At 53.2% G+C, this 8,630-nt stretch overlaps 1 protein-coding gene across 1 annotated transcript; it reads left to right on the forward strand.

Moving 5' to 3' along the window:
• The first annotated feature begins 307 nt into the window (after positions 1–307).
• On the forward strand, positions 308–940 carry LOC121169445 (melanoma-associated antigen 10-like). Its single transcript, XM_041000042.1, has one exon. It carries the CDS (start codon positions 308–310, stop codon positions 938–940), a length of 633 nt encoding a protein of 210 aa, XP_040855976.1.
• The last annotated feature ends 7,690 nt before the right edge of the window (positions 941–8,630 follow it).

The following is an 8,630-nucleotide window of genomic DNA, read 5'->3' on the forward strand; positions in this document are numbered from 1 at the left end:
TCAGAAGAGTCGGCTCTGCAGGCTGGAGGGAGAACTGCAGGCTGGAGGAGGGGCACCTGGCAGGGCGTGGGTGAGGCTTCCTGTGTCTCAGGAACAGGAGTCCACTGCCGCCGCCTCCTCTACCCCGGCCTTGCCTACCCAAAGGGAGGTGTCTGCTGCTGGGCCCCCGATTCACGCTCCGAGCCGTCCAAGCACCTCCTCTGGCACTGGCAGAGTTGCCACTGCAGGGAGTGAGTCCCGGGGTGGCGCAGGGGCCTGTCTGGGTGTAGCAGAGCTTAGGGCCCAGCATAACGCACTAGAGCTAAAGATGGCTGAGTTGCTGCAGCTCCTCCTCCTTAAATATCGGTTGAAGGAGCCGATCACCAAGGCAGAGATGCTGTCCCATGTGACCAAAGAGTACGAAGCGTACTTCCCTTTCATGTTCAGGAAGGTGTCTGAGTGCATCCAGGTGGCCCTGGGCATACACGTAAAGCAAGTCGACCCCGTTCGTCAGTGCTATGTGCTCGAAACCGCCCTGGGCCTCACCTACAATGGGATGCAGGATCATGACAGGAGCATGCCCAAGACTAGCTTCCTGATCATGGTCCTGGGCCTGATCTTCTCGAACGGCAACCGTGTCTCTGAGGAGGAGCTGTGGGAAGCACTGAGTGTGTTAGAAATATATGATGGTAGGGAGCACTACATCTACGGGGAGCCCCGGCGGCTCCTCACTGAAGAGTGGGTGCGGGAAAGGTACATTGAGTACCGACAGGTGCCCTGCAGTGAGCCTGCTCGCTATGAGTTCCTGTGGGGTCCCAGGACCCGTGCTGAAACCACCAAGATGAGAGTCCTGCAGTACCTGGCCAGGTACTATTCTGTGGAGCCCGAATCCTATGCATCTCTGTATCTAGAGGCTTTGAGAGAGGAGAACCAGAGGGCCCAACTGGGAGATGCAGCCTGAGCCAGGCGCACTGCCAGCCACTTTTCCCACCCTTTGGAAGTCTGGGTCCATTCTTCCTTCAGGACTCTGGTCAGCGGTCAGAGTGCTACAAGGCCAGGGTGGGTTGGAGTGCAGGCACTGGGTAGCGTTTGTGTTCTCTTGTTTTGTTTCATTGATGTACAACAAGCGGATCTTTGTATTTTGAAACACATGGCTCCTGACGATCAGGGTGTAAATATGTTCATCACATCACGGGGGTTGGGGAGTCCCAGTTGTCACACATCTATTGCTGCTGTGCACTTTGAGTGGGAAGAATTTTGTTGTGTTAGCCACAAACTGGGGAGTGTATCTTATGTTGAAGTCGGAGGAGCAAATGACAGCAGTGCAAGAGCTCTTTCTTTGGACAATGTGAACAAGTTAACAGCGATGCAGTTAATAAAATAGATGAAGAAGTCGTTGGCTCCTGATTTCCCTTTTCCCCTTTCTTCTGCCTCCAAAATTAGAAAGTGTTATCTTAGACAACTGATAACATGTAAACAAATAAAGTAGGCTAGAGACGCGTATTGAAAACGTTCTGAAGTTGAGACATGCATTGGACAAGTTCTCTGCAGAAGGCCTTGTACCGTGAGTGGAGCTGTGGGACAGCCACACACACCCTCCCAGACAAGGGTACAGTCCAGCGCCGGCCATGGTAGGAGGAAGACGCTGAGATGTTGGGAGACCCACAGAGCCAGGGAAGGAAGGCCGAGCAGGTGGGCCACCAGGGGAGCATGAGGGTGCGGAGTGGACCCTTTGTGGGGTCTGTGCAACCACACCCCTTCTGCGGAAGCTCACTACGGTGCAGCTGGGTGGGGCAGGAGGTCAGAGGCTCAGGCAGTGTGGGTTTGACTTGAGAAAAGCCGTGAGTCGAATACTTCTCTGTGCAGGTGTTTCCGCGTGTCGGCTACGGCAGAGGAGCATCCGTCTGCAGCGTGCGTCTTGCAGAATGTGTCTTGGACGCTTGTCCCGGTGCAGTGGAACACAGAGCCAGAATCAAATGACCAACGGCCCTCAGGTGCAGGGCACTCCTGAGAGATAAGGGAGGATCTCCCGGAGAGTGAGGTCAGAGGACGGTGGCAGTGCTACTGTGCCAGGCTGCAAAGGCAGGTGCTAACTATTAGACATGGCGGGTAGCTCATCTTCAGTATCATTGGCCAATGTTAGGCAGAACCACATTGTGGTAATCATCCCATGAAATAGTGATGTTGGTGGGAGAGCAGTTGGGAGGGTGGGACGGAGCTGGTCCTGGACTCCACATCTCGCTGCTTGAGTCCCACCGTGCTCCTCCACGTGCGGAAACTGCAGGTGTCCTCTAGGAGGATTCTTTGTTTGGCTGAGGGTCCATGCACGTTCGGCAGAGTTTTCTCTGCGACCTCCTGGAGAACAGGAGAGCAACAGCAGCATCTCAGAGGGGCCAGGCCTGGGGCTCCAGGATAACACAGGAACAGCCACCTGCCCGTCATGCAAGTGTGCCTGTACTCCCCAGGCACTGTGACCGGTGCTTTAGGCACAGGGAAACCCTCCTTGGAGTGACCACCCAGAACAGATGTGACCCACCACGCAGGGCCTGGGAAGAGCTCAGGACTCGTGGCTAGGGCGTGAGCGAGCTGAGAGGAGCCCTGGTTCTTGAATTGTCTGGGCTTCACGAACCTCAGGCCATGGCCGACTCTGACTTTCCATGTGTACTGTCAGCATGGCCCAGCATATCTCTGACGAAGAAAGGAAACAGTCTCCTGGGGTTGGGCGATGGGGCAGCATGCCCAAGTGGACCACTAGAAGGTGACTGTGAGAGTCAAACGCACTTTGGAGGTTGGCAGAGTGCTAGTTCTGTGGGACTACTGCACCTTCCAGTAGTGCAGAGCCCGTTCCATTATGTTTCCAAATGCCTCCATCCAACCCTGGACCCTGGCCTGCTGCCGAGTCCTCCTCTGCTGCCTGGCCCCTGTGGAGGCTGCAGGGTCGGTCGCACGCCCTCCCTGTGACGCAGAGCAGAGCAGGCCTGCTGCCGGCACGAGTCCCTCATCTCCCAAGGCTCACGCTCTGTCCTTTCTGAGAGCCTCACCCTAACACGGCCAGAGCTCAGTCTGAACTACCATCTCAGACACCTGGTCGTGCCTCCCTGGGAGCTGCCAACGTCCTTTAGCTTTGGCAACGAGAGGGTGTGCGTGCTGTGTCCACAATCAAGTGGCTCTGAGGATAGTAGTGAGGGTAGTTACAGATGATGAGGAAAAGACAATTTTCGCAGTGGCATTTACATGAGCTTCTGAGTAGTGAATACCTACCCAGTGGTCAGAGGTCATTTTCAGGGTCGGACTCTCACCCCACTCATAATGATGGTGGAGGCAGCCATCTTCGGGGCTTGGTCACTGGGACACACCCCAACATGAAAAACCGTTTCTTGCAGCTCCAATTCGAGGAGAAAAGGTCTCAAACCCCACTTGCACTACCTCAGAATGACGGTGAAGTACTTGCTTTTGGTGTGACCGATGGCATTGACACAGGTGCCCAGGCAAGACCAGGCATGCCTCAGGTTACAGAGACTCAGGGGAGGAGTAGTGTTCATGACTGCTTCTTCTGATAGGAGACATTCCTCACAATGTTGAGGTCACCCCCAACCTTCCACGTGTGCAAATCTCACAGAGCTAGCATTGGAAATGGCACAGAGCTGGATGCTGCACGGAAATCCTGGAGACAATCGTACTGACTTGCTCCTGGGCTCACACTCTTGCTTTCTGATGGAGTGTTAGCTGTTTCACGTGCACAAAGGGCATGGCCATTCATGTTTGTGTCCCATCAGTTTCTGTAACTTGACGCCCTACGTGGTGCAATACAAAGCTGGTGCAGGGCTTGCAGGCTTGGTCCTCCTGTCAAGCCAAAGGAGGCTTCCCCGTGCCTGCCCACTTGTGTAACCTTCTGTGTCTCTGTCTCCTTTGTTATTTTGATCCCATGCAGCTCCCTCTCCCACTCTGTGCTGCATGGTTGGCAGTGGAGTGTGAGCCCGTTCCACCAGGTTTGCAGTGTTTCGAACTGAGAGGAAACTTCCATGAGATCAGGTTTCGGGAGGGGAAAGAAATCCTGCGACCATTAGTGCAAACGTGTGTCACAACACCACACATGTGTGGATTCAGGTCACACATCTTACATGCAGCTGACACTGGTCTCAAGTCACCCCAAAGCTCTGCACTGGTGTTCTTTTATGCCTGACATGCAGATGAGGAAACCGAGGTGCAGGGAAGTGAAGTGCTGGAATCTCCTTAAAGCCGCGGGAGCGGAATTTAAACCAAACCGCCTGTGCTTCCATAGCCTTGTCCCCGTACTGACCCGAGCTGTGGCCCTCAGGCACCGGAGAGGGGGCAGCTCTCAACCAGTTACTGAATGCCTCAGGTTGCGTGGCTGAGAACCGTGGGGAAGCCATGGAGAGACTCATTCTGGATGCAGCGCTCTCAGCCTCTCCCAGCTGGGTCTGCTCATCTTTTCCTCTGCAGTACAGACCAGGGCCCAGCAGGACACTGGGCTGTAGGAGAGCGGGGGTAAAGCTACAGAAGGGCTTTAGATGCGGGGCTTGCAGCTATGGCCCTCTGGCACACACACTAATATCCAGGAAGGAGCCCTGCCCTCGCATCTACCTACCAGGCCTCCTCCACTTCTGTCCCCGCCAGCTGGGACGTGAAGGACATTGTGAACATGACCTCGTGGGATCCCTGCTGGGTGTACAGCAGACACGGACTCATCTGACAGAAGTAGAATATTCAACTCCCAAAAACCTCTAGCTGCCTGGTCTCTCCAGACGTGAAAATGAGACAAAAAAGCAAAAAGTGTGTGTGTGTGTTTGTGTGTTGGGGGGATAGTATGCTGCAGTGTGCTGCAGTGTGTGTGTGTTGGGGGGATAGTATGCTGCAGTGTGTGTGTGTGTGTGCTGGGGGGATAGTGTGCTGCAGTGTGTGTGTGCTGGGGGGATAGTGTGCTGCAGTGTGCTGCAGTGTGTGTGTGTTGGGGGGATAGTGTTGTGCTGCAGTGTGTGTGTGTGTGTGTGTGTGTGTGTGTGTTGGGGGACAGTGTTGTGCTGCAGCAGGTTAATCTGCTGCTCGCAAAGCTACCATTCCATATGGGAGTGTCAGCATTCTAATCATTGACTTCCCTTCCAGGTCCCTGCTACTGTGCCTGCAAAGGCAACAGGAAATGGCCCGAGTACCAGGGGCCCTAGCACCTGTGTGGGAGACCAGGATGGAATTCCTGGGTTCTGGGTTCTGCCTGACCCAGACCACGCTGGTGTGATAATTGGGGAGCAAAGCAGAGGATGGAAGATGCCTCCCTGTCTGTCTGTCTCTCCTTTCACATGAATAAGTATGTGAAAGAGAGTGACGTGTGTGTGTGCGTGTATGTGTGAGAGCAACACACAGACAAGTCTTCCACCCTCTGGCTCACTTCCCAATTACATAGAGCATTTGGGGCTGAAGTCTGGAGCTGAGAACTGCATCCTGGTCTCTCCTGTGGGTGGCAGGGGTCCAAATCCTTGGGCCATCTTTGGCTCCTCTCCCCAGGTACTCCAGCAGGAGCCTCAGTAGAAGCAGAACAGCTGGGACTTGAGCCAGGCACTCCCACAATGGGATGTCAGCATCACAATCGTTGGCATAATACGCTGTGACACCAACGCCAAGCTCCACAGTGAGAACTTTTCTAACTGCCCCTTGCTTCTTGAATATTCCATCTTCTGCATGCTTTGTTTTTTGGAGAGGAAGAGGGCAGCTTCGTGGTATTAAGGACATTCACACTTGTACGCAATTATAGCCACCATTCATATCAGGAGCTCTTTCCCTCTGCAAAAACCAAAACACTAGGTTGCTCCGGCACTGGCTTACTTCACTAGGCACTTATGCTCTCTCTCACATAACACGGCAGGTCCACAGAGTACAGTACAAGGGAGATTGGGGAAGGATGGCACCACATAGTGTGTGTTCTCCACTCATGAATAAAAGTAGGACTCTCAGTGAAACTAATAGATACACCTTTATGTTACAATAGCAGATTTTCTACTTTCTCCTCTACTTACCATTTCCATGACATGCAAATATCAGAAAGTGAAGCTCGTGTACTGGGGGACTATGTTATCCTGAAAACACAAGGACAAATGCTGTGAGGGAGAGATGGGGAGAGAGGAAGAGGGAGAGATGAACCCTTCTGCCTGTAACACTGTATCATAGAAAATAATGTTAAAAACCTCCACTAAATCCAACAGCAACCTTTCCTTCTCTCCTCCCCCAATGCCCAGGTAATTAGCTCTATCACTCTATTTTCCATCTATGCGTTCGACAACCCAAGCATTTCATTTTTTAAGTAGAATTGTGCAGTCTGTTTGTGGTTGATTGAGTATACTAGCAAAACGTTCTAATCACTGGTAATTGTTGCAGCACGTGTCACAATTTCCTCCCCTTTTGAGGCTGCACAGCACCCCATTGTAGGTACATATCGTATTGTACTTACCGGCCAGAGACTGTATATTGAGCAGGAGGACTTGAGGAGTACAGGCCTTCAATATGGGATTTTCTTTCTATCTGCCTGCGAGTCAGGCGGTGATTACTGTTTGCAGGAGCTACAGGAGCCAGAGCTGAAATGCCCCTCTGTTTGCTCTCCCCTGCTGTCCTGCGTTTCCGTAGACTTCTTCCACCAGGTCTGAGATGCACAGTCCTTCCCAGGCTGCATTGCAGGGGCCGTGCTAACGTCGTGGCAGCAAGTGTTCCACAGTCGTACAAGCAAGTCTTTCTGTTTGCGTGGGTCCCTGGCCGTGACCTGCACAGGTGCTTTCTTTGCATGCCCCCCTCCCAGTGCCCTGGCACTTTTTGGACCAGCGTTCTTGTCAGAGAGTAAATTCCCCTCCCTGGGAATTTGAGACGCCCATGTAGCTGTGGCTGCTGCTACAAGCACGGTTAGAGTAAGGGCTGGAGCTGGCCTGGGGGCACGGCGACGAGGATCAAAAGCTTCTTTCCCCATGCCCTGTAGCCTGTAGCCTGTAGTGAGCCCCCTCCTGTCTCTTGGCTCTTCATCATAGAACTTTCTGCCCACACCTCACGTGTTAGTTTGAACTCGTCGTCTCAGATAGCAGGAAGACAGGGGAGGGCACAACGCTGCAGCAAGCGCACCCCATGCTCATCTTACTCCAACCTCGAGTTTCCTTCCCCAGGCCTCCACCGTTTGCTTTTTTGAGAAAAACAAACTGTGGATGTGAGGACAGTGAGAGGTTCAGAGAAGAGCTGTAGAGACAGCACAGACTCCTTCAGAAAATGGCCAGGGAGGGGGCTGGCATGACCCGTCTCAACGGGAAGAGGTGAGGGTTGAGGTGGCTGCCCCAGAGCAGTCTCCCGGACTCAGGAAGCTCTCGCAGAGCTCACCCATCGGGATCCGTCTCAGCAGCATCCTGATACGCAACAACGTGCAGTGGAAGACGGATGGCCTCGACAGGTGTGTCAGCCTCACCGAGACGGAGTAAGAGACCTGCAAAGCACCGAATCACTGCTGCTAGTTCCCAGGAGAACTCACCACACTCACAGTGCAGCCACACTCATGGTGGGCTTACTGCAGCAGAGGGACACTGTGCAGCCTCAGCCAAGGGGAGAGACACATGCGGGGAAGGCCGGGGAAACGAGACACACGTCCGGGAGGAGCACACAGGATATGCCCAATTCCCCCACATCGTGTGGACAGCTGCCAGGCACGGAGGGGCCCAGGACTGTCACTAGTGGCGGGTCATGTAGGCAGCTCTGCATGGCAGGGACCCAAAATCCAGACTCCCAGGAGGAAACCCAGCATCGGGGATGTTGTTTGTACAACACTTGAGACATAATACAGACTATGTCAGCCAGTGGATTCTAAATAGGTTTCATCGCGATTGGAACTGCAAGATTGGTGGCAATTCAGACCTGTTGAACTATCAAAACTGCTTGAGCAGGACCCTCGGAGCATGCCTCACATCGGGGACCTGGGATGGGTGGAGGGCTGGGCGGGGCTGTTCCCTTTGTTTCTCCCCTGGCCCCAGATACAGGGAAAAATGATATTAGTGTGGAAACAATATCTTACCCACTTTCCTGTAGCCCTTGACCCTTTGTACCCTAAACAACTAAGTAAAATCATTTAAAAAAATAAATTAATTTTTAAAAATGCCAACACTTGAGACACAATACATCACCCTTGTCAGTTCTAAGAACGCTGGCATCTATTTTCAAACACATATCCTCAGACACAGGCCAAGGTCCAACTGACGGCAGATTCGCCTAAGGCCAGCAATGAGCCTGCTGTGCAAATGTGCTTCCGAGGGTGCACCCCATTTGGTCAAGGAGTCTTTACAGCAAAATGAGGCCTGCAGGACCTGGCTAAGGAGTGTGAAAGGCCCGCAGGACCTGGCTAAGCTGCAGCCCGGGTTTGTTATCATGGGCCCTCGACTCCAGTCGTTACCACAAACCTTGCTAGGCATTAAGGTCTATCATAGAAAACCAAGTGGCTTCCTTCTCCTTTGAAGGTTTATTCATTTTTATTGGAAAGGCAGACAGGCAGAGAAAAAGATCTTTCGTCCGCTGGTTCACTCCCCACGTGGCTGCAACAGCTGGAGCGAGCCAATGCGAAGCCAGGAGCCATGAGCCAGGAGCTTCTTCCGGGTCTCCTACGTGGGTACAGGGTCCCA

The sequence above is a fragment of the Ochotona curzoniae genome, unplaced genomic scaffold, assembly GCF_017591425.1.
Source record: "Ochotona curzoniae isolate NIBS_2020 unplaced genomic scaffold, NIBS_Ocur_1.0 scaffold_1852, whole genome shotgun sequence".
Taxonomy (NCBI): domain Eukaryota; kingdom Metazoa; phylum Chordata; class Mammalia; order Lagomorpha; family Ochotonidae; genus Ochotona; species Ochotona curzoniae.

Excerpts from the sequence above, each read along its gene's own strand:
- LOC121169445 (XM_041000042.1), top strand. The coding sequence starts at position 308 with ATGGCTGAGTTGCTGCAGCTCCTCCTCCTTAAATATCGGTTGAAGGAG.